Raw genomic sequence first — 26,268 nt, forward strand, 5'->3', positions numbered from 1 at the left:
TTTCCTAGAGCAAAGGTATCAATACCAAAGCTTCATCCCGCATCCAAAGGTGGGCGCTGACATTATCTGCCTATGATTATGTCATTCGCCACAGACCTGGCACAGAGAATTGTGCCGATGCTTTGAGCCGTTGCTGTTGCCCACACCGAAGTTGGAAACGCCACAACCTGCAGATTTTATGTTAATCATGGATGCTTTTGAGAGTGAAGGTACCCCTGTCACGGCTCAACAAGTTAAGACCTGGACAAGCCAGGACCCGATATTATCGGTGGTAAAGGGTTGCAGTTTGTAGCCACCAGATGGTGTCATTGTTGGAAGCCATTGAGCAGCATGCACATAGTGCTGCTCTGGTATAAAAAGCCAGCCATTTTATGAGTCAGGCACTTTGGACCATAATAAAGCAGAGTCAAGATCGTACCTTGTTCTGTTAAATAATATTCAGTTTGTACCTCTATTGCATACATAATAGGACTTGAACCCACAACCTTCTGACTCAGAGGTGTGGGGAGGAGAATGATCCTGACCCCTGGACAGGTAAATCAGTGACTTCAGAACCAGAGTGAAGACAACTGTGTAGGAGAAGGGAAAGGAGAATAAGGGTGGAAAGAAGATGAAATTAACATCAACTTTAACGTAGTAAAACTCATCCCAAGGCGCTTCACAGGAGCGTTATCTAACACAATTTGACACCGAACCACATGAGGGGATATTAGGACAGATGACCAAAAGCTTGATTAAAGAACCACAGTTGACTGGAAGCATGTAAAGAGTTAACATGATGCAGTTTGTGTGTGCAAAGTAATCAAGGTGACGCTTTGCTGAATGTGTTGGAGAGGTTGCATTGAATTGGGGTGCCTGGTGCACAATGTGAGTCTGCTGCTGCTACTCGTCCTCCCCACCGCCAGGGGCGCGGTAGCGCGGTTCCCAAACTGTGAACAAACCGGTTGGGGCACTACGAGTTGTGAAAAGGAAGAAAAATTAGAGGTGCGGAAACAGGAAGATATATACACAGATAGAGAGAGAGAGAGAAAGAAAGACAAACCTTCCTCCTACTAAAGTTCACACTGCAGCAGCGCGACTGAGTGGCACTGAGCACCGCCGTTTCCAAGGAGCAGAAAATGTCGCTGTTCGGGAAGAAGAAGACGGCGGAAGGTGAGCGGGCCTCCCTTTTAAACAAGTCTCTGGCACATTGGTGCCTTGGTGTGGCCGGCTCTGGAGCCCCAGCCCGGGCTGCTCGATTATGTGCTCAACCGGCCTGTGCCCGCTGATCCAATGCCCGGCTGGGACTCACAGACATTGCTCAGAAGTAGCTTTTAAAAAAAATTTCAGTATGTAATTTGTAATTTTTTTTTTAAAGTGTGGATAACTTCCTCAGTAGTTTGGCTGGCAGGGTGGTAATGAACCTCCTGAATATGTTTCTTGTCCTGTACATATTTATTGGAAACATCTTAATCAACTGTCATAAATGCTGTGAAACTTTATCAAGAACTCTAGCATGATAATTTCCTCAACTTGCAGCACTTCAGATGCAAGTGTGTTTTTGCATATGTGTAGAAGAATCAGTCTGTTTTAAGAGTTTCTCTGACATCATCATCCCCACTTTCCCACAACTACTTCAGCCTTTCTGTTGCAACAGCCCTTGTGGTTGTCGCCTTCTAGATTAGTTTGTTACCGGCCTTCCAACCTCCGCTAGTTGTATCCTGTCCTGCGCTAAGTTCTGCTCTCCCGTCATCCTCACTGATCTACATTGGCTCCCTGTCCCCAGGTATATTAAATTCAAACTTCTCTGTTTTAAATTTCGCCCAACCCTATCTCTGAAACCTTTTTCAACCTTTATACATCATCCTGCTTGGTTTCTCCAACTTTGACCTTTTTGTGTGTATAACCACCCTTCACTGCACCTTTAATTGCAGAGCTCTTCACTGCCCTGGCCCCACTCCCTAGAACTCACTCCCTAAACCCCACCGTGTCCACATTTCTCTTTTTTAAAAGCCTCTCAAAGCCCATCTTTTTGATCAAGCTTTCACTTGTGTCTTCTGATCTTTCCTTTACTGTTTTTCTTTAAACTTGTGATTTTATTGTAGCTCAATCACAGAAGCCAGGAACAACAGGATCATTCTTTTAGATTGATAATGACAGCAGCAATAGATCCCATTAATAAAGAGAATCACCAGAAAATTATTTGTAAATGTTTCCATTCTGTACGGTTTACTTTAGAATTCTATGCGGAAATAATTTTGGTTATGGAGTAACACAGGTTTTAAATACCGCCCTGTCGGAAGTCATAGTTTTCTCTGAAACAAGATTTTGATTTTGATTCCAAAAGAGCAATTCATGAATTTTTCACTGTGTGGTACAGTATTATATAGGTTTGACAAGAGATGACTCATTGTGGGATTAGTCACTGGCACACTGATACACCCAGCCATGTGATGTGATTAAGACCATTGTAAATGGTCATTGATCACAGATTTCACCATTCAGATCTGAAGCTTATTATATCAGTTATTGTGATGATTCTTTTAAATCACTTCACAGGACTTTTCCAAGAAAGACATGTAAAAATCTTACCATTGATGGTTTGATATAAAACTAGTTTTGAATTTTACTTGTGAGTAAATAGAATAAAATTAAAATCAATCTGAAGGCAGATTCAGTTGCACTGTGTCATGATGCTGTGGAAAATGCCAGCGAATAAATTGGTTATGTTTATGACTGGGGTGGGGTTGTGATTTATTGATTAGCTCAAGTTTCTTGCCTATAACATGCTCACTGATTGATTGCTAAAATGTTGATTGGGGTTTCTTCACTGGTTGAAAGAGGAAACACCTTTCAGGTAAAAAAAGAAAATCACAAGTTTTGGGATTCCCATCATGAATAGAAGATTCTGTATGACACTCATTGTTTATAACAAATAATAAATGTAAAATGTCTGCAATTCTGTATATTGGTAGCTTGTGATAAATTATTATAGTAAATTATGGTGTTGGTCATAATGCAAGGAGGGCTAGATTTATACCGCTAGATTTTCCACCCATTAATCATCATAGGCAGTCCCTCAGAATCGAGGAAGACTTGCTTCCACTCTTTTTAAAAAAAAATTAGTCCTTAAGTGGCTGACCAGTCCAATACGAGAACCACAGTCCCTGTCACAGGTGGGACAGATAGTCGTTGAGGGTAAGGGAGGGTGGGGCTGGTTTGCAGCACGCTCTTTCTGCTGCCTGCGCTTGATTTCTGCGTGTTCTCGGTGATGAGAGTCGAGGTGGTCAGTGCCCTCCTGGATGCACTTCCTCCACTTAGGGCGGGCGGTCTTTGGCCGGGAACTCCCAGGTGTCGGTGGGGGTGGGGATGTTGCACTTTATCGGGGAGGCTTTGAAGGTGTCCTTCTAACGTTTCCTCTGCCCACCTTTGGCTCGCTTGCCATGAAGGAGTTCCAGGTAGAACGCTTGCTTTGGGAGCCTCGTGTCTGCCCTGCAGAGTGGATCAAATGTGGTCAGTGCTTCAATGTGAATGGTGGAGTGTAAGTGCATGAGTGTGAACCATGTTTACAAATCAAAGTCTCACTTCCACTTTTTTTTAAAGGCAAAAATAAGATTTGTTTTTACTATGGTTAAGAGTCTCCAAACTAAGCTGCTGAAAAATACAGCAGTTTCTGATTCTGATACACTCTCCATATAGGGGATGCATCTTACTTAGTCAAACCTTATAAAGATTAGGTGTAGGTTGGCATCTGCCAATGCTTAAGGACTCAGAGTGCATGTAGTGATACTGTTGGAGCTTAACCAGTTAGAACCATGCAGCTGCAGGCGCAGAGCACTTGTACACTTCTCATTAATTGTCTATCTCCAAACTCTCTCCATCTCTTGGGGCATTGGCTTGTATGGTTATTTGGAGCTGAGTGGCAGGAATCTCGGCTCCCTTAATGGGTCACACTAGATAGTTGATCTCGATAATGCTATGGCGTACTGGTCACCTGCCTGGCTTCGATATTGTATTACTGAGTGTACCATAAGAGACTCAGTTCTAACTTCCATCACCAGATGCATCTCCCTGGAGCCAATTCTATCCTGAAGAATCACTGATCTTCTCTCTCCCTCCTCCCTTAAAGGAGGATGGTTAGTGAGTGAGAGACAGAGAGAGAACCATCCAGATTCACAGCTAAGGATGACTTGGTTGGTTTTGTAATATTTTAGAAAAGTGCATTTTTGGAAATCTGATTGCTATATTTGTGTATTTTAAATATGTATTTCCCCTCTTTAAATTATGTACTATAGCTAGCAAGATCACAAGCAGTGATATCTAGTTATGACAGTAAATGACTTGCTACAAGCTGATTGTTTTTCATACAGTACAATGTTGATAGTTCTGATATTTTATTTCAACTATCCTTAATTTCTCTCCAGATATAATAAAAGAACAGAATCGAGAGTTGAGGGGAACTCAACGATCTATAGCCAGAGATAGAGCGGGCTTAGAGAAAGAAGAAAAACAGCTGGTGAGTAGGTCAGAAATCACCTCGATGGAAATTTAAGGCTGAATGTAGAATCTGGGGCTGCTTAATATCACCTGTCACTGTGTGAATAGTACTTCAGGTTAGCTAAAACACTGCAGATTCTGGCAATCTGAAACAAAAACAGAAAATACTGGAAACACTCAGCAGGTCAAGCGGCATCTGTGGAGATAACAGACAAGGTCATGTTTCAGGTAAGGACCCTTTATCAGAAATGAAAGATAATGCAGATTAATAGTATTTAAAAAGGAATGGAACAAGGGAAGGAGTGGGACGAACACGTACACACAACAAAATAAATACAATTACCTATAAAATGCTTGGGTGGAAAATGGGAGATGGTTAAATGGCAGAAGTGATATAAGCATGAGACAATAGAAGATATGAAAGAAATCAAAAGTAAAAGACTTTTATGAGACACACATAATGTGTGAACAGCTAAATGGGTGAGGGATAGGCAAGTGGAAAAGGAAGCATAAAAAAACTGGCAAAGTGGAGCAGGCTCCTGTGGCCCAGGAGCTTGGCAGAAGAGTAGAGTAAAGCAGGTTGACACCAAGACTGAAAGCCACCTCACCACCATGGTGTTTTGACTGGGGCTCCCCACATCACGCACTAACCTGTTCCACTCCAAGATGTATATTATTCAATGCAGTTCCATTGTTCCATCTGCCATCCTTTGAATGAGACATTAAATCGAGGTCTAATTTGCTGTTCTGATAGTGTAGAACATACATGATATTTTGAAGAAAAGCAGGGAGTTCTCCCAGCATCATGGACTTTCTTCCTCATTCAACGAATACCACCCAAAAAGCATAATAACCATTCATTCATATTGGTGCTGTGTGTGGGATCTTGCTGTGTGCAAAATGACTGCCCCATTTGCCTACAAAGCAACAGTGCCTGCATTTCAAAAATTAATTAATTATATGTGAAGCATTTTGAGGTGTTCTATAAATGCAAGTCTTTTTTTGTGTTGCCGCATTCACTTGTGTGCATCTAAAATCAATTTTGTATCAACACACACATAGCAATATAGCTAAGTTTGATACTGAAATATTATGAATTGCTTATTATGTCTCGGATTTGAAATCATTTTTAATTGTCAATTTATAGATACTGATGCATTACCAAAATTCCAGTTCACTTTATTGCAACAGGCAAAGTTGTATTCAGAAACCATACTAAAAGTATGCTGAGAAACTGTTCAATCCAGTTCCTTCCATGCATTCTCTTATTACAAGTGCTAGTTACAAGCCTTGTAACTTCTATTTTTGTGTTGATGAAGGGTCTATACACAATACATGAACCAATCTTTTTACAGGTGCTGATGTACCCAATGTGTATTTCCAACATTGGAAGTTTTTTTTTCTCTTTTTTTTTATTGATATTTATTTTGTATTTAATCAGGAAATGGAAATTAAGAAAATGGCTAAGGCTGGCAACAAAGATGCCTGTAAGATTCTTGCAAAGCAACTTGTGCAGCTGCGAAAGCAGAAGACCCGTACGTATGCTGTGAGTTCGAAGGTTACTTCCATGTCCACTCAGTCTAAGTTAATGAACTCTCAGATGAAGATGGCTGGTGCCATGGCTACCACAACAAAGGTACATTTAATAAAAATCCTGTTTGTATATTTTGAAGCATTGGTAAAATAATGATTCATTTGTCAATAAATATCTTAGAGAAGATTTTGTTTGATAATCTATTGACCCTGTATTAAGAACAGTCTGATTTTAATGAGTGGGATTAACTGATGTTGATTGAAGGCTGCCCTTCATTACAATTGAGTTATACACACTTGTCCTGTTAATATTGACATGTTAACCTACTTGTAATGTTCTCTTTCTTGCTTTACAATTAGTGGAATATTAGCCATGGGTATTTGAGACGAATACTCTTTTTTGGTCTCTCAGAATCAATGGATGTGAGGACATGAATAGAATTTTTGCAGTAGTGTATCTTGCTGGCCACAACTTGTACAGCAAGTGGGGATTGGAGAAGATTCACATTTTATAGCAAATTTCATAATGCAACACAAAGATGCTTCACTGTATGGTAGTATTTAAAATATATGCTTTGACTAGAATGTCTATCAACAGGTACAAAATATTTGTGGTCAAAATTAAGGTTAGCTTAAAACAAAATTATTCTCGGCCCCCTCAACTCAAAATTAATAGCTCCCAAACTTTCCTTTTGAACGGGGATTGTTGAACTCTTGTTCAAAGCTTGTGGATATAAGCAGCCCTGTATTGCAGAATATTATCAGGCAACATAGCAATAGATTCAATCATAAAACCTTTTTTTTTTTAAATTGGTTAAGAATTGTGATTAATTACAGTTAGCAGTCAGGATCAAATATCTGTTTATATATTTTTTGTATAGTAGGGACTTGCAGAATTAAATTGAAACTGGCTCTGTGATATTAAAATAAAATGTTAATTTAGAGCTTTTACAAATTATTTCAGGGCATCTAGGAATCTAATTCCAGTTCCCCTAGTTGAATAAAGATGCAGATTTTAAAGAAATTAGGGAAGAAGCACAAAATCATCAACATTTTTCATTTAGATTTTAAACTTAACACTAGAGCATGCCTTTTTAAAGGGAAGAAATTAAAAATTAGGTCAGAATGTCTTTGTGCTTTTTGTCCTGATTATAAATTCACACATTCTTGGCTCACCTTGACTGTTACAATGAGCTCTGTGTTATTGCCTCATCCCAAATGCTTCCTTGCGGAAATAAAATTTGCTCCGCGGTAGCGATAGAATCGTTTCAAGTCAGCAGTTGAATTTTCTGCTTATGGAAATTCTTTCCTGCATGCATCAAACAGATAAATTCTCTTAAATTTCTACTGCCTCAAGGAAATTACTCAATTTTAGCAATGTGTTCAATATGTTACCAGATGTTAGAAGACCCTCAGGAAAAGTGCAATGTATGTATGTGCATGTGTGAAAATTATGAAATAAAGTGGATATTGCAGAAAAATAGGTCAGACAGAATAAAAGCATGATACATGGCCCCACTTAACCTCTCATGTATCAGTTTTGTATGAGCTCAGATACTTTTATATGAATCAAAATGTGAATCAAATTTAGGGAATGTCCTTGTAATATCTATGGAATAACATTCTTGTAGCAACTACTGATTGGAAACATATTTTCCAATCAAATTATGAAGCAGATGCAATACCCATTAATTTGATGTAATCTATCTCCCAGAGGCTAGGACTCTTGCTCCAAGTCTAACATTCTGCCAAACTGAGGCTACCCTTAGGAAATCACAACAGATTATTGATTGCCTTATTAACTAAGAGTACAGATATCCTAGTATTTTTATTCCTGGGATTTTCCAGCAGAGTTTTATCATGCACGGGCAATATTATTGCACATCTGCCTTGAACATTTCTTTTCATTATAAAATGGTAATGGTTTCTGTCCCAATAGGAAATATTACTATGCTTCATGTAAATCTCTTGGCTCCCTTTTGCTATGTAATATTGAAGATTTAGTTTTCGAGCACAAAAGAACATTGTGAATGAGCCTCATCTGTATAGTGGAAAAAGGGACATAAACCATGGTGGCAGGTTTATGCAGGCTGGGATTTGTGCTGCCCTGGGATTTGTGGGTTTCCCGAGGCAAGGAAGTGCACGTCAAACAAATGCAAGCATTAAAATCACATTTAAATGAGGCAGGATTGACATAAGGGCACCTTATTTTCCTCTCTGTACACCAAGTGGGTTCCCATGCTCAAAATCTGTTTTCCTATTAAATATAGGAATTGCACCATATGCGAGTGATCTGCTATTACATCAAATTGTATAAATGACATTTTGGATGTGTCTACAATATTTTAGAGAATTGAGACTACCTTTTACTTTTTTAATGTGAATTTTGGTTGGCTAGGGCCCAATAATAAATGGTCCCCAATGAGAGATTACAGATGATGGAAAAGGATTGAATTACTATTTAAAATTGCCTACTCTCCTCCCACAGTTTTTATTATATGACATACTACTGAAATAACAGCTCATGTTCGAGATAATAAAAAAACATGCTCTATATTTCAGACGATGCAATCTATGAACAAGAAAATGGACCCACAGAAGACCTTACAAACTATGCAGAATTTCCAGAAAGAAAACATGAAAATGGAAATGACTGAAGAAATGAGTAAGTATATCATTACAGAGGATAAATTCTGCTTAATATTGCCTAGTTTTTTAAGCACTTTGCTAAACCATTTATGCAAAAGGTGTTCAAAAAAGAATAGTTTGATTTAAAAAAATTGCACTTTAATTTGAAAGAAATTTGGTCTTCCAGACTTTCAATACTATACAGTAAAGTAACTTGGTGTGAGTAAAAAATTTTAACCTGAAGGAAAACATTGTAAATCAGTTGGGTAATGAGTAAATTTGGTAAATGAGTACTTATTCAAGTCTCCACCTCCAAAAAAAAATACTTACTTTAACTTTCTGTATGAACTCCGTCATTGTACATTTTTTATGTTCCCGAAAAACAGTGGAGGCGCAATTTATACATTGGATTTCACGATAAGTAACTTCTTTAGCCTTGATTGATAAATTCCTTATTGCCTCCCTCCTCCATTGTGGTTCTGTCTCTGCAACCATTTTGATCTTGAAATAAATGTTGCATTTAGTCTGATTTGAAATCCTGGTGATGCGTTAGTTCAACAAATAGACAGGATGTGTCTGACAAAACTGCATTTTAAAAATTTTAAAATGCTTACCTTTCAGCAGATTTAGTGGTGATGCTGAGCTTTCAGGATGAGTAATGTTAGATGATCTCCTGTAGCATTGCTTACCGGCCAAAAAAGTCTTCGAGTAACTCTCTTCTTGTCCCCCTCCACTTGCCTATCTGCGAAACAAATGATCAAGGCTCTCTCTAGGAATAGGGATCTGAGGTGTACACCACCTTTTTGCCTTCATGCAAGGAAATGGAGTGGGCACAGGAATGGGTCAGGAGGAAGTGGGGTAGGGGGAGGGGAGAGTATCTGGCAGCCAGGGATTGAAAATTGGAAGAATTAAAGAGTTTGGTGGCTAGGTTTGTAAGGGACTGAGTGTTTAGCTCCTGGGATTTGGTCTTGGTCTGAGCAGGAAAGAAAGACTTGCATTTATATAGCACCTTTCATGACCACTGAATGTGCCAAAGTGCTTTACAGCCAATGAAGTCCTTTTAAGTGTAGTCACTGCTGTAATGCAGGAAACATGGCAGCCAATTTGCACACAGCAAGCTCCCACAAACAGCAATATGATAATGACCATATATTCTGTTGTAATGATGTTTAAGGGATAAATATTGGTCAGGTCACTGGGGATAACTCCCCCTACTCTTCTTTGAAATAGTGCCATGGAATCTTTTACGTCCACCCGAGAGAGCAAATGGGTCCTCGGTTTAATATCTTATCCGAAAGATGACCCCTCTGACAGTACAGCACTCACTCCAGTGCAGTACTGAGGATCAGCCTAGATTTATGTGCTCGAGTCTCTGGAGTGGGACTTGAACCTGAAGTGGAAGAGGAGGGTTGGACTACAGAATGATAGTTAAACTGGAAACGGGGATTAGTCCATGAACGATGATGCATTAATGGTTAGCGTAGCTGAAGCAAATTTGTGGGATGCAGTGGATAATAATGGGCTATAGACAGCCCACCAGCTCATTTGGAGGCGGCGTTCTTCTGGTTCACCTTTCCAGAAGGTGGCGTAACCACCACCTTGTTCTTTGAGCTGGCCTTCCCCTGCCCACCAGGTCTCACTTAGAGCGGTGACGTTGAAGAGTCTGAGTTCCCGAGCAATGCTAGCAGTGCAACGTTCTGGTCTGTTGCTGATGGAGGTTGTCCATGAGGGTCCCGACGTTCCAGGTCCCGAACGTCATTTTGAAGGGTGGAAGATGCCTGTGCGTGAGTTATTTTAACATGGTGTGGTCATTGCACACCGGCTACCACATTGGCTTAGTAGAGCGAGATCTTGGCCCAGTGGCAAGGGGGTCCAAGACAACTGGTCAACACCTTCACTGAGGTGTATGAAAGCATGGGCTTTCGCTAAACATCTGTAAGACAAAGGTCCTCTACTAACCTGACCCCGCCACACAGCACTGCCTCCCACCGCCCCCCCCCCCCCCTCCCCCGGATCATCAAAATCCAAAGCCGCCATACCTCGGGAGTCTACTATCAGCAAGGACAGACATCGATGACGAGGTCCAACACTGCCTCCGGTGTGCCAGCGCAGCCTTCGGTCGCCTGAGGAAGAGAGTATTTGAAGGCCAGGATCTCAAATCTGGCACCAAGCTTATGGTCTATAGGGCAGTAGTGATACCTGCCTTCCTATATGGCTGAGACATGTACTACATACAGCAGACACCTCAAAGCACTGGAGAAGTACCACCAGCGCTGCCTCCGCAAGATCCTGCAAATTCACTGGGAGGATAGACGCAGCAGTGTCAGTGTTCTCGCTCAGGCCAACATCCCCAGCATTGACCACACTTGACCAACTCCATTAGGTGGGCCACATCGTCCGCAAGCCCGACACGGGACTCCCTAAGCAAGCGCTCTACTTGGAACTCCTACATGGCAAGCAAGCCCCAGGTGAGCAGAGGAAACGCTTCAAGGACACCCTCAAAGCCTCCTTGACAAAGTGTAACATCCCCACCGGCACCTGTCCCAAGACCGTCCAAAGCGGAGGAAGAGCATCTGGGAGGATGCTGAGCACCTCGAGTCTCGTCGCTGAGAGCATGCAGAAACCAAGCATAGACAGGCTCTCCACCCACCCTTTCCTTCAACCATTGTCTGCCCCACCTGTTAGAGACTAATTCCCGCATTGGACTGTACAGCCACCTGAGAACTCACCTTTTGGAGTGGAAGCAAGTCTTCCTTGATTTCGAGGGACTGCCTATGATGATGATGATATGGGCTATACAAATAGATGAATTAGTTATATTTTATAAGTTTTATGAATAGATCACTAAATGCATCGATTAAAACACATCAGTTACACCTTGAGTGTGCTGAGTATTCATCGAGATTGTAAATCTAATCTTAACATTGAAAGAAATAAACAATGCCAAAAATGTTAATAGCATTTAAATGGTTATCTGATGTTTAGTTTTTACCTGCCTTCAATATTAAGTGCAATCTGTCAGGCACACTGCATTCTGAGCAGAGTTGGATCGGAGCTGGCTGTTGCACTCCAGATAGGTAGGGTTGGGAAAGGAGCTGGCTGATTTGTGAATGGATAGCTCTGGCCAAGTGGGGATCAGATTGGGCAGGGAGTTGTCGATAGCAACTATTGGGGGGGGAGGGGGTGGTCTGGCTGGCCACGGAACTAGCTATTGCATTCAGCTGGGGAGCTGGCTGCTATACTCAAAAATGGAACTGGCTGTGGCCAATCTGTGCCTCAATAGGAGGGAGGAATTGAAGTCTGCTTACTCGGGTGTGTCTAAGGCTATGAAAAGTTAGTGCTGGAGTACTTGGCTGGGCCTGGGAGGAGGTAAGTAGTGCAGAGATGCAGTACTTGGTTGGGGAGGGAGCAGAAGCTGAGCAGAAAGAGTAGATTGGGTTGAACTATTATCATGGCAGGTGAAAATGGATTGAAAAATATCTGGTCCATACTAACTATGTGACACTGCAAGACAATTAACATTAAAGGCTGACTGCAAGTCTGCAACCCTCCAGTGTTTATAAAGAGGTTCAATATAAGTTTGCTTGCTACGTGTGCATTTCTAATTACATTTTACTTTTTGAATGCTTCACATAACTTCTTCTCAAGTGTCATGTTCCTCATTTTAATAAGAACTGTTTACTTGTATTGTTTGACTAGTGTGTTGAAGATTTTTATATAGTAATTTGCATCATTTAGCAAAAGGGACACCAGCAGTATGTCACCTACACAAATGTGGGGGAGGATGTGGAAAGAAAGGCTGCTGTTTTGGTCTCTGTATAAACCTATACCACATGCTTCCTTCTGCTAATGTTTCTCCTGTTACTTCAGTAAAGCTTTTGGACTTTAGATTAGGGAATCAAGAAAATGGTGTTAAACACTGTAATGTATTTGATTCATGGGTTCTTTGCTTTGGCATTCATAGCAACACATTTTGCATTAAGAACAAGTTGGTTTATTAACAAAGGTTTAACAATCACCAGTTCCATCCACTAGGCTCACAACCGCATGCCTCATCGGGGATCCCCTAAATCCAACTGATTGGAGTTTTGAGTCTTGCGAACATCACGTGACTGGTTAAGCCACTCATAATTCAACAGGTCTACAACTATTTTTGTAGACACCAATAATCAAGTGCCCCTGGGGGGGGGGGGCTCACTCCAAAAACTTTTCAAGTGCCCCCTTTTTTTTTGAGGGCACTAAAACACAAATTATACAAGTGCCCCCTGGCTAAAAAGGGGGGGCTCTAAAACCGGCAACTTAACAAAATAAACTTTAGACATTAAAATCAAATTAAAATTTGGTTGCCGGGGGTTATGCTGCACTTCAGTCCCTCCGGTGCCTGCCTCAACAACAGGTCTACAACTCTTTTGGGGGGGAACAAAATAAACATTAGATTAAGTGCCCCCCTGATCTGGGGGACACTCCAGACACTTTTAACTGCGCTCTTTTTAAAATATTTTTTGTGTTTATTTTTAGATTTTTTTTTCTGGGGCATTAAAATTATATATTTTACAAGTGCCCCCTATAAAAGGGGAGGGGGACACTAAAAACCTGGCAATTAAAACAAATTAAATTTTAAAACATGTAAAATCAAATTAAAATTTGGTTGCCGGGGGTGATAATGCACTCCGGTGCCTGCCTCTACAACAGGTCTACAAACCTGTGAGCATACTTACAGGTGAATACATTACAAATACCAATTATCCATGTTTACATTATGCAATTGTTGGAGGTGGAAGCTCAGCAACGTTGTATTAAACAATGTAGCTAACTTGTACAGCAAAACTCTGGCACTTATATTAATCATCGCCTACTGAATCGTCCTAGCCAGAATGGTGTATTCAAAGTTTCTTTTCCCCCTTACGCCCTGCAAATCTCCAATGAACTTCTCATTTGGGATAAACAAGTTTGCAGTCACAGTAGAATCACTGTATTTGTTCGATCTCACTATATCATGGCACATCAGGGAAGAAATGGTGTGACTCAAAGGGTAAACAAATAAATGCCTATAGGGGATAGGGCAGGAAAGTGGAGGGTCAGTCATCATATTGAATGGTGGAGCAAGCTCGAATAGCCAACTCCTGCTCCGATTTCTTACGTTCTTGTAGTTTGCTGTTTGAAATATAATGTTCTTGTTCTATATGACAACATTTCTAATAGAAATAAATGTCTGGTTTCTCCCAGTGAATGATACATTAGATGACATTTTTGATGAGTCTGGAGATGAAGAAGAAAGCCAAGATATTGTGAACCAGGTGCTGGATGAAATAGGAATTGAGATTTCCGGAAAGGTATTTACCGGTTTAATTTTTAGAGATTTCGTATCTATTTGAGGTTTGCAGATATTTCAATCGACCAAAAAAAATCTGGATTGTTATATTTGCTTAATCGAAACCCTAAAAGGGAAAATAATTCCTGTGTTTGATTTGTAATTGTATTTCTTTTCCTTCACTGATACATACCAGAGGAAAAGTTCTAGTGCACTCACTGTTTCACATTCTCACCACTCTTTACCCAAAGAAGTTTCTTCTGAATTCCCTGTTGGATTTCTTGGTGACTATCGTATATTGATGGCTTCTAGCTATGCTCTTCCCCACAAGTGGAAACATTCTCTTTGTATCCAAGCTATCAAAACCTTTCAAAATTTTAAAAACCTCTATTAGGTCACCCCTCAGCCTTTTGTCATGAGAAAAGAGACCCAGCCTGTTTGTTCTTTCCTGATATGTATACCCTTGTATTTCTGGTATCATCCTTGCAAATCTTCTCTGCACGCTATCCAGTGCCTCTATCCTTTTATGATATGGCGACCAGAACTGTACACAGGACTCTTAGTGGTCCAACCAAGATTCGATACAGGTTTAGGATAACTTCCCTACTTTCAGTTCTATTCCTGTAGAAATAAATCCTAGTGCTTGGTTTGCTTTTTTTATGGCCTTGCTAACCTGTGTCACAACCTTTAGTGACTTGTGTATTTGTACTCCGAGATCCCTTTGTTCCTCTACCCCACCTAGACTCACAACCTCCAAGTAATAAGTGGCCTCCCTATTCTTCCTAGCAAAATGTAATACCTCACATTTCTGAGGACTGGAAGAAATTTAGAATTCAGCAGAAGAGGACAAAAAGGAGGGGGAAAATAGAGTATGAGAGGAAGCTTGCTGGGAACATAAAAACTGACTGCAAAAGCTTCTATAGATAAGTGACAAACATAGGTCCGTTGCAGTCAGATTCAGGTGAATTTATAATGGGGAACAAAGAAAAATGGCTGACCAGTTGAACAAATACTTTGGTTCTGTCTTCACGAAGGAAGACAAAAAATAACCTTCCTGAAATACTAAGGGACCGAGGGTTTAGTGAGAAGGAGGAACTGAAGGAAATCTTTATTAGGTGGGAAATTGTGTTGGGGAAATTGATGGGATTGAAGGCCGATAGTCTGCATCCCAGAGTACTTAAGGAAGTGGTCCTAGAAATAGTGGATGCATTGGTGGTCATTTTCCAACAGTCTATCGACTCTGGATCAGTTCCTATGGACTGGAGGGTAGCTAATGTAACACCACTTTTTAAATAAGGAGGGAGAGAGAAAACAGGTAATTATAGACCGGTTAGCCTGACATCAGTAGTGGGGAAAATGTTGGAATCAATTATTAAAGATGAAATAGCAGTGCATTTGGAAAGCAATGACCAGATCAGTCCAACTCAGCATGGATTTATGAAAGGGAAATCATGCTTGACAAATCTTCTGAAATTTTTTGAAGATGTAACTAGTAGAGTGGACAAGTGAGAACCAATGGATGTGGTGCATTTGGACTTTCAAAAGGCTTTTGACAAGGTCCTACACAAGAGATTGGTGTGCAAAATTAAAGCACATGGTATTGGGGGTAATGTACTGTTGTGGATAGAGAACTGGTTGGCAGACAGGAAGCAGAGAGTCGGGATAAACGGGTCCTTTTCAGAATGGCAGGCAGTGACTCGTGGGGTGCTGCAGGGCTCGGTGCTGGGACCCCAGCTCTTTACAATATACATTAATGATTTTAGATGAAGGAATTGAGTGTAATATCTCCAAGTTTGCAGATGTCACTAAGCTGGGTGGCAGTGTGAGCTGTGAGGAGGACGCTAGGAGGCTGCAGGGTGACTTGGACAGGTGAGGTGAGTGGGCAAATGCATAGCAGATGCAGTATAATATGGATAAATGTGAGGTTATCCACTTTGGTGGCAAAAACACGAAGGCAGAATATTATCTGAATGGTGGCAGATTAGGAAAAGGGGAGGTGCAACGAGACCTGGGTATCATGGTACATCAGTCATTGAAAGTTGGCATGCAGGTACAGCAGGCAGTGAAGAAGGCAAATGGTATGTTGGCCTTCACAGCTAGGGGATTTGAGTATAGGAGCAGGGAGGTCTTACTGCAGTTGTACAGGGCCTTCCTTGGTGAGGCCTCACCTGGAATATTGTTCAGTTTTGGTCTCCTAATCTGAGGAAGGACGTTCTTGCTATTGAGGGAGTGCAGCGAAGGTTCACCAGACTGATTCCCGGGATGGCAGGACTGACATATGAGGAGAGACTGGTTCGACTGGGCCTGTATTCACTGGAGTTTAGAAGGATGAGAGGGGAACTCATAGAAACATATCAAATTCTGACAGGACTGGACAGGTTAGATGCAGGAAGAATGTTCCCGATGTTGGGGAAGTCCAGAACCAGGGGACACAGTCTAAGGATAAGGGGCAAGCCATTTAGGACTGCGATGAGGAGAAACTTCTTCACTGAGTTGTTAACCTGTGGAATTCTCTACCGCAGAGTGTTGTTGATGCCAGTTCATTGGATATATTCAATAGGGAGTTAGATATGGCCCTTGCAGCTAAAGGGATCAAGAGATATGGAGAGAAAGCAGGAAAGGGGTACTGAGGTGAATGATCAGCCATGATCTTATTGAATGATGGTGCAAGCTCGAAGGGCCGAATGGCCTATTCCTGTACCTATTTTCTGTGTTTCTATGTGTTAAACTTCATTTGCCAATTATATGCCCATTCTGCAAGTTTATTAATGTCCTCCTGTAATTTGCTGCAGTCCTCCTCAGTATTGACTATCCCCCCAATTTGGTGTCATCTGAAAATTTAGAGATTCCAAAGTCTAAATCATTAATATAAATTGTGAACATATGCAGTCCCAGCACTGATCCTTGTGGAACACCATTACCCACCTTATGCCACTGTGAATACTCCTCCTCTCTGCTTTCTGTCTTGAAGCCAGCTCGCTATCCATTCTGCTACTTGGCCCTGATTCTGCATTCTCTGACCTTGTTCATCAGTCTATTATGGGGTACTTTATCGAAGGCCTTTTGAAAATCTAGCTAAATTACATCTTCTGCATTACCATTGTCTGCTCTCTTGTTACCTCTTCAAAAAATGAGATTGGTCAAGCAAGACTTTACCTTTTGAAATCTATGCTGACTATTCATTATTATATTTTTAGTTTCTAGATGTTCTATTTTCTCCTTTTTAATAGGAATTACATTATTTTTCCTACCACCGATGTTAAGCTGACCAGTCTTTAATTCCCTGGACATGTTCTATCTCTCTCCTTTAAATATAGGTATTACGTTTGCTATCTGCCAATCCTCTGTCACTTCACCTTTCTCTTAATTTGATTGTATTAAGTTGTTTTGCTGAAATTTTGCAAAAGGTGGAAAATTTCGCAAGCTAACTTTGCTTTGCCCAAGCTAGATTAAATCAAATTTATTTACAATGAAATAATTAAAGCAGAAAAATATTAGGCAAAAGACATGCAGCACAATAAATACATATAAAAATTCTTAAAACAATCCACAAGAAATCAATTATCTGAATATCATTTGCCTAATATTTTTCTGCTATAATTATTTCATTGTAAACATATTTGATTTGATCTAGCCTGGGCAAAACGAAGTTAGCTTGTGAAATTTTCCACCTTCTGCAAAATTTCAGGAAGCAACTTGGTACAATCAAATTAGAAAAAGGTGTAGTGCCAGAGGACTGTCGACAATAAGTGTGAGGAGCTCATGGACGACTTTGTCTCTAAGATTGAGACCATTCATTCGGCCGTCTTTGCCTCTTCCCTTTTCCCTAGCCCACCGGGCCCTAGCCCTGACCTCACATCTTTCTCCAGTTTCTCTCCGAACTCCCTTCATGACCTTTCCGAGCTCATCCTGTCCATGAGACCCACTTGCTGCTCCCTTGACTCTATTCCCACAAAACTGCTGACCACCCAACTTCATTTTCTGGCTCCCGTATTAACTGACATTGTTAACGGTGTTCTCTCCTCGGGTACTGTCCCCCTCTCCCTTAAATCTGCTGTAATCACCCATCTCAAAAAAAAAAAACTCTCGACCCCCTCCATCCTTGAAAACTACTGCCCCATCTCCAACCTCCCTTTCCTCTCAAGTCCTTGAATGTGTTGTCACCTCCCAAATCAGTGCCCATCTTTCCAGCAATTCCATGTTTGAATCCCTCCAATCTGTTTTCTGTGCCTGTCACATTACCGAATCAGCTCTCATCAAAGTCATAAACGACATCCTTTGTGACTGTGACAAAGGCAAACTATCCCTCCTCCTCCTTCTTGACTTGTGTGCAGCCTTTGACACGGTTGACCACTCTATCCTTCTCCAATGCCTTCACCGTCGTCCAGCTGAGTGGGACTGCACTCGCCTGGTTCCATTCTTATCTATCTAATCATAGCCAGAGAATCACCTGCAACGGCTTATCTTCCCACGCCCGAATCGTAAGGATCTATCCTTGGCCTCTTTCTATTTCTCATCTGCATGTTGCCCCTTGGCGACATCATCTGAAAACACAGCGTCAGTTTCCACATGTACGCTGATGACACCCAGCTCTACCTCACTACCACTTCTCTCGACCCCTCCTTGGTCTCTAAATGGTCAGATAGCTTGTCCGACATCCAGTTCTGGATGAGCAGAAATTTTCTCCAGTTGAATATTGGGAAGACCGAAACCATTGTTTTCGGTTCCCGCCACAAACTCCGTTCCCTAGCTAATAAGTCCATCCTTCTCCCCAAATTCTGTACGAGGCTGAACCAGACTGTGCGCAACCTTGGTGTCATATTTGACCCTGAAATGAGCTTTCGACCACATATCCACAGCATAACTAAGACCGCCTATTTCCACCTCCGTAACATTGCCAGTATCTGTCCTCGCCTCCGCTCGTCTGCTGAAGCCCTCGTTCATACCTTTGTTACCTCCAGACTTGACTATTCCAAAGCACTCCTGGCTGGCCTCCCACATTCTACCCTACGTAAATTAGAGGTGATCCAAAACTCAGCTGCCTGTGTCCTAACTAGCACCAAGTGTCCCGCACACCCATCATCCCTGTGCTCACTGACCTACATTTGCTCTCAGTTAAGCAATGCCTTGATTTCAAAATTCTCATCCTTGTTTTCAAATCTTTCCATGGCCTTGCCTATCCCTATGTCTGTAATCTCCTCCAGCCCCACAACCCCCTGAAATGTCTGCGCTCCTCTAATTCTGCCCTCTTGAGCATCACTCAACCATTGGTGGCCGTGCCTTCGGTTGCCTCGGCCCTAAGCTTTCTAAATTTCTGCCTAAACCTCTCCGCTTCTCTACCTCTCTTTCCTCCTTCGAGATGCTCCTGAAAACCTACCTCTTTGACCAATCCTGCCCTAATTTCTCCTTGTGTGGCTCGGTGTCAAATGTTTTATCTCCTAATACTCCTGTGAAGCACCCGTGAGACATTTCACTACGTTAAAGATGCTATATAAATAGAAGTTCTTGTTGGGAAATAAATAACTTTAGTTCCTTGTTTTAGGAGAAATACTGCTATTATGTTCCTACACTATACATCCCAAATGAACCAGCACAAATTTTACAACTTCTGTTACAAACATAATATCCACTCTGTGCTGGAGAATAAAACCAAGTCTTGACCTGCAGGAATGCTACGTCCTTATTCTAAAGATAAAAAGAAAACCTGCATGTATTGGAAATTTCAAATAAAGTGAAGAATGCTGGTAATACACAGGCCTTTGACATGTGAAAGGACAGAGTAATGTTTTGGGAGAATTGGTGGAATTCTGGTGAAGGCTCACGACCCAAAATATTTCCTGTTCTCTTTTCAGATGCTGACGGACTAGCGGTGCATTTCCAGCATTTTTGTTTTTTAATGTTCCATTTTTAGATGAGTTTTAAAAGGCAGAAAGTACACATTATGAGCGAATCTTGTTTTCCCCACAGATGGTTAATGCTCCATCAACAGCCAAAGGTCTACCTACAGCATCCACGTCTAAATCTGGTGTATCAGATGAAGATATTGAACGGCAGCTGAGAGCTTTGGGAGTGGACTAATTAATCTGAGTGTTACTAGGGGATGGGGGAAATCTCTCTCTGGTCACATGTGAATATCTTTTACCTTAACTAACTTGGATTTACTTTAAAGGCAACATTGGGTAAGTAATGGGAGCATCATGGATATTCTTAAGTAACTTTAACAAAAGTGCTAATTTTCAAGGCCAAAATCTAAAGCCAGACTCTGTCTACTTTGGTAACATATTGCTGCTTTAAAAATAATTTCTCAAGGATTTCTAAGTAGAAATAAACAGTATGTATGGTTAATGATATTTGTTAGCATGACTGACAGATGTATATTGGAGCACTGTACGCGTGTTTAATTTGTTTGGCTCTATTTCTCATGTAACAAACCATTTGTTATGGTTTTCCACTAAAATGGAAAAGAAGAAAATGTTTGTTGCCAATTACAATAATTTGTTTTAATCTGGTGTAATCTATATATTGTTTACATCTGTGGGCAAAGCTTATAGATAACAGTTTAATATTTTCAACGCTGTCATCTAAACTGTTAAACAATTGAAATGACAGTTTCTTATGAGTATCAGAGCTCATTGAGATCTAATTTACTAAAGTTGCTGTAACATACTACTTTTGGATTGATGTGCAGTAGTTGCATCCGGATAACACAGCACTATGGGCCCAAGTTTCCACAGGATAAAAAAACGGGCGCCCCTCCGAGCTGGGCGCCCGTTTTTCGCGCCTAAAACGGCGCCAGAAAAAAAACGCGCTATTCTCGAGCGCTTTGCAGCTCCTTGTCTGTTTGGCGCGGCGCCCAGGGGGGCGGAGCCTACACTTGCGCCGATTTTGTAAGTGGGAGGGGGCGGGTACTATTTAAATTAGTTTTTTTCCTGCCAGCAACGCTGCGCGTGTGCGTTGGAGCGTTCGCGCATGCTCAGTGTGAAAAAAAACATTGGCACTCGGCCATTTTTGTAGTTCTTTGTAGCTGTTTAATTTTTGAACATTTTTTAATAAAATCACATTGCCATCAGCACGTCAGCACTGAGGCTTCCCTTCTCACTGTCTCCCTCCCCTGCGCGGCAACAAGCCGCTGTCTCCTTCCCCTCCCTCCCCTCCCTCCACGGCAACAAGCCGCTGTCTCCTTCCCCTCCCTCCCCTCCCTCCACGGCAACAAGCCGCTGTCTGCTTCCCCTCCCTCCCCTGCGCGGCAACAAGCCGCTGTCTCCTTCCCCTCCCTCCCCTCCCTCCACGGCAACAAGCGGCTGTCTCCTTCCCCTCCCTCCCCTGCGCGGTAACAAGCCGCTGTCTCCTTCCCCTTCCTCCCCTGCGCGGCAACAAGCCGCTGTCTCTTTCCCCTCCCTCCCCTGCGCGGTAACAAGCCGCTGTCTCTTTCCCCTCCCTCCCCTGCGCGGTAACAAGCCGCTGTCTCCTTCCCCTCCCTCCCCTGCGCGGCAACAAGCCGCTGTCTCTTTCCCCTTCCTCCCCTGCGCGGCAACAAGCCGCTGTCTCCTTCTCCTCCCTCCCCTCCGCGGCAACAAGCCGCTGTCTCCTTCCCCTCCCTCCCCTGCGCGGCAACAAACGGCGGTTTCCTTCGAACGATGGCTGAAGCACTTTCGCACAGGTAGGAAGATGGTTTATTTAATCTTTTCTTTGCTTATAAATGTTTATTCAGGTTGGATTTATTTGTATAATATTTGTAGAAGTATAAATAAGGATTGATTGTAGAATTTAATGAGTTCCCTCCCTCCCCCCCCCCCCTCGTTCTGGACGCCTAATTTGTAACCTGCGCCTGATTTTTTTAATGTGTAGAATAGGTTTTTTCAGTTCTACAAAAATCTTCACTTGCTCCATTCTACTTTAGTTTGGAGTACGTTTTCACTGTGGAAACTTTTAAATCAGGCGTCAGTGGCCGGACACGTCCCCTTTTGAAGAAAAAATTCTGTTCTAAAGTAGAACTGTTCTACCTCACTAGAACTGCAGAAAAAAAAATGTGGAGAATTGCGATTTCTAAGATAGTCTGTTCTCCACCAGTTGCTCCTAAAAATCAGGCACAAATCATGTGAAAACTTGGGCCCAATAACTCAGGAGTTGGGTTCTGATCTGATTCTTGTGTTTACTGAAGCCTGGTAGAGCGAGACCACATTTAGTGGGTAGTATCTGGTCTCTTGGGTGTCAGCAGCCTGGAGTGAGCCCACATTTGGGAAGTGTTCAGTAGTCAATTGCATGTCTTGGCCACTTTATAAATTTAGGATCATTTGTTTTAATCAGAGAGTCCACACTGTTGCCAGCTCTCTCTGAACATTAAGAATTACTTGCACATGCATGTACAAAGCAGCCTACAACAAGGTACAGCTAGCAAAGCACTTCAGCTTTACCAATTAAACATCACATTCAACAGACAACAGGCTGAATCTGGTATCTACAGTATAACAACAGCCTAAGTAATTACCTGGAACCCATTGTAAGGCAAATTAAAATTAACGCTTTACACCAACCCTGCTTTGTGCTAAGGGACATTAAAAAAAAAACTCACTGTCATGTACAGAAGACTGGATATGGAATTTAAATATATTTGAACAATGCCTCTTCTAACTTTTATAGAAATGGTGATTGTGTCTTTTGGGTTGGTCACTAAGTTGCTTAATTGATTGTGCTTAAATTCTTCCTGAGGGTAGCTATCTAGCGGAATGGGGATTGGTATGCAGCTTTATGTTGTTGCAGACTGAAAGCTGCTATTTAATTCCTAGATTAACAATGGCTAAGATTATCTGCTTCGAAGAAATCCTCATCGTGGAAGAATTTCTTCCAGCTAGAGAAAGATAATTTATGGACAGAAAAGGAGAGATTGAAAAGTAGTAAATTTACAAAGAAAATAACTTGCAGTCTGTTCATGTGCTAAAAACAATATATAATTGTGGAAGTGAAAAATACAATATTACAGATCTTTCGGAAAAATAACTGGTAAATTAATTATTTCTCTAGTAAATAGGTTCTTAATTATAATGTACTTCACCTTTTTAGAAAATGCATATGTAGCATCAGGTCTTTTAAACCAACATTAATGAAACGGTACACAATTGGAGCATGAATCCAACATTGTCTACTCGGCATGTCTATTTTTGCTATGTAAATGTAACTTAGGCCATCAGTTTCTTGGTCAAAGATTTCAAAAATATTGGTCGTGACAAACACATTTTAAATCTGATGGTGAAACTTTTTTTAAAGTTTCACATTTTTCACTAAATCTTAAGGGAAAACTAGAATATCATTATACTTTTACAAGATTGCAAGATAATTATGGATGAGGAAGGCCATTTGGCACATCTTAGTTCGTCAGTCCAGAAAGGTCAACTTCATATTGCCATATTCTTACAAAAGATTGTGTGTGCTTTTTTATTAAAGCAACTCTTTCCTGGGGCTCAAGGATTTTGAGGTTAGAAAGCTGGATACTTTTCTTCTTCCTCTTTCCTTCCTTCCTGTGCAATGGAAAATAATTGACCTGGGAGCCTAAGTATAGAAGACAACTTTATTTTTGTATTCCTAAGACACAATATGGCAGACATTTTTGACTCTATGCTTAATTTATATTTTGGCTATGCTCAAAGCTGCCATTCCTATTATACCGAAGTATAAACATGCATATTTATTTAAGATCATGTACATTATTATTAGTAGTACTTGTTTCTCACTAGCAAGTCCTTCTTACCTCAAAAGTTTTAATCATTGTTTGATAGAACTGATAACTATGTTAAAATTATTGGGTCAATGAAATATGTGAAACACGAGTTCTGTTCCTCAGTTTCTAGGTTTATTTTCACCGTTGGAATTATTTATGGAAGTTATTTGAAACTTAGATTAAATTAATGTTATTTCCAATATGGGATCTGGTTAAAATGGTGAAAACATTCACTTCAGCAAAATGCCTTGTGTAATAATGCCTTGTGTAATGTTCTTCTTCTGGCCATGATTTTTGCATGGTAGGGTATTTTTAGAGTGCTGTATTGAGGTACTCGGTTTTCATTACTTGTATCGTATCGTAGATACTGATGACCAGATATTTCTATGACCTATTATCCTGGTAGTCTTATTTTAAGTGCCAACTAATGTGATGAAAGATAGTTGTGCTTTACAATAACTCCTCAACCTTATAGTAACTGTCACCTTTTTCTCTAAGGATAATAGTTTTCTGCATGGACTCATTTAAGTTACCAACGAACTTACTACAAGATCAAATGATATTATTAATACTTTGTAACACTTGGGGAGGATATGGAAATGATGTCTGCATTGATGTGTATTTCACGTTAGTTCAAACCAAAAGTTGAACATATCGAAGACCATTGCAGTTCATATGACACAAGTAAAGGGAAGTAGAAAAAGAAAATAACCACAGTTAAAGCAATGTGAATTGTTTTTGGTGTATTAATTTTGCATATTTTTTAGCTAAATGATTTGAAGAAGATATTGTTACTTTTCTGATTATGATAACTAATAAAAAAATGTTTTGAAAGCAAAGAGTAATTAAAAGGTAATTTATAAATCTGTGGTTTCACCCTTTTTAATCAAGTTAACATTTACTACTATATGTTTAGCAAATTACCAGCTTGACTTTAAATAATGAAGTTTTTATTTCTACTGCAGCAATGGTTTTAAGATGATACTAACTGACTAAGGAAAGTGTTCTTCAGTGATCCAACCAATGATATTGTCAGTAATATTGATAGCATTCAATGCAGTATTTAAAAATTACGACTGCACTGTTTGAAATGTTTTCCCCTTTCCATCTCATAGTTTACTCAACTGGGGAAAGCAATTGTACACTGACAAAGATGCAAGTTTTAAATATAGTGCACCAGTTCATTTGCAAAATGAAGCATATACCTGTACATACCATGTAAGAAATTTTGAAACCTATCCAATCATGTTTTGCTTCAAATTTGGATTGTATTCTCATTCCTCCTTTCTCATTTCATCACTTATCTTCCTAACTTGCTTTCTCATTTGTCTTCTCACAGCGTCATTCCCCTTTCATTACTTGTCATGCCTTATCTCCTCATTCACATTCCATCCCTGTCTCTCAATGCTCCTCTTTAACTTCCTCCTGATCTGGCTTCCCTCTTTCCTTCTCTTCTTTCTTATTCCCTCTAGAGTGTCTTCTTATTTTACCTCTTATTCCCTATCTTACCTCCTTCTGTTCACTTCTTCCTTTTTATTTCCAATGTCCAAACACTGCTCTGGTGCTGTTAAGCAGCTGACAATAAAATTTAAAGTTTGACATTTTATTTAATGAAAATTAAACAACATTAATTTTCATATTGGGAAATTATACATTATAGCAATTTATCAATAATCATAATCACATTTATTAAAATAGCATTCAGATGCATTGCAAAAATGACAATTCAATTTTCTTTTTTGTTTAATGGTACAGATGTGACATCCAAGTTCCGGACACCGGGCCGATCCGTGGCGGGATTGTCCGGAAACCAGAAAATGTTCCGAAATTTGGACTCACTTAGCCCAACGACCCCCGGCCCTGGCCTGACTTCCCCCCAACCTCTGGCGGCCTGACCTCTTTCCCCTCTTTCCCCCCCCCCCCCCCCCCCCCCGACCTACCTCGGCCAGACTGACCCCACCCCCCAACCTCTGGCGGCCTGACAGACCCCACCCCCCCAACCTCTGGCGGCCTGACTGACTGACCTCCCTCCTCTATCTACCTTGGCCCAGGCAAAGAAGTTTTGAAATCCGGAACAGCCTCTGTCCCAAGGTTTCTGGATTTCGGACATCACACCTATATATAAATATCTTGTAAGATTTTTATTTTTTTCCTATTTTTGATACTAAATTACTGTGACACATGCTTTATTCAACGGGCCTATATCTTCACTATTTTATCTCCCATTTTGAATTTATTTTCCATTTTTGGGAGACATTAGTACTCTGTATTAGATACTATCATTTAAAATTTTTCAATGTTTGGGATCCTGGTGCTCGTCCTATTGGGGTAATAAGTAATACCATCAAACTCAGATGGCTAACTTGATTAATTCAGGAATATGGTTTATGATTTTTTTTTGTCTATTTTCAGAACAGAAACATAAACTATACGATAAAATTCTAAGTTTTCAAATGAACTCCTATTTGTCTAACTGAGGATTCTGCAACATGTTAATATAGGTTATACATCCTTGAGTGAAAAAGATCAGATGGCTAATGCAATAAAAGGAATTTGGATTAAAAATTGCCTGGCTCGATTGATAAAAGTCTGTGAGTAGCTGACC

The 26,268-nt window shown here is 40.7% G+C and overlaps 1 protein-coding gene across 2 annotated transcripts; it reads left to right on the top strand.

Annotated features, from left to right (window-relative positions):
- Positions 1-932: 932 nt before the first annotated feature.
- LOC139276161 (charged multivesicular body protein 2b-A) lies at positions 933-24,527 on the top strand. 2 transcript variants are annotated; one of them, XM_070893721.1, is made up of 6 exons: positions 933-1,152; positions 4,404-4,495; positions 5,918-6,112; positions 8,572-8,674; positions 13,864-13,970; positions 19,916-24,527. In XM_070893721.1, exons 1-6 carry the CDS (start codon positions 1,119-1,121, stop codon positions 20,024-20,026), a joined length of 642 nt encoding a protein of 213 aa, XP_070749822.1. In that variant the 5' UTR covers positions 933-1,118; the 3' UTR covers positions 20,027-24,527. The 2 variants fall into 2 exon arrangements, with proteins under 2 accessions (XP_070749822.1, XP_070749823.1); XM_070893722.1 differs by lacking the exons at positions 933-1,152; positions 4,404-4,495 and adding an exon at positions 4,633-4,704.
- The last annotated feature ends 1,741 nt before the right edge of the window (positions 24,528-26,268 follow it).

Source organism: Pristiophorus japonicus, chromosome 11, assembly GCF_044704955.1.
Source record: "Pristiophorus japonicus isolate sPriJap1 chromosome 11, sPriJap1.hap1, whole genome shotgun sequence".
In the NCBI taxonomy this organism is placed as follows: Eukaryota; Metazoa; Chordata; class Chondrichthyes; family Pristiophoridae; genus Pristiophorus; species Pristiophorus japonicus.

Bases quoted from the DNA above. Each gene is read 5' to 3' on its own strand.
- LOC139276161 (XM_070893721.1), top strand. From the start codon at position 1,119: ATGTCGCTGTTCGGGAAGAAGAAGACGGCGGAAG. The intron at 6,113-8,571 runs GTACATTTAATA...TCTATATTTCAG, and splicing joins CCATGGCTACCACAACAAAG to ACGATGCAATCTATGAACAA. The intron at 8,675-13,863 runs GTAAGTATATCA...GGTTTCTCCCAG, and splicing joins GGAAATGACTGAAGAAATGA to TGAATGATACATTAGATGAC.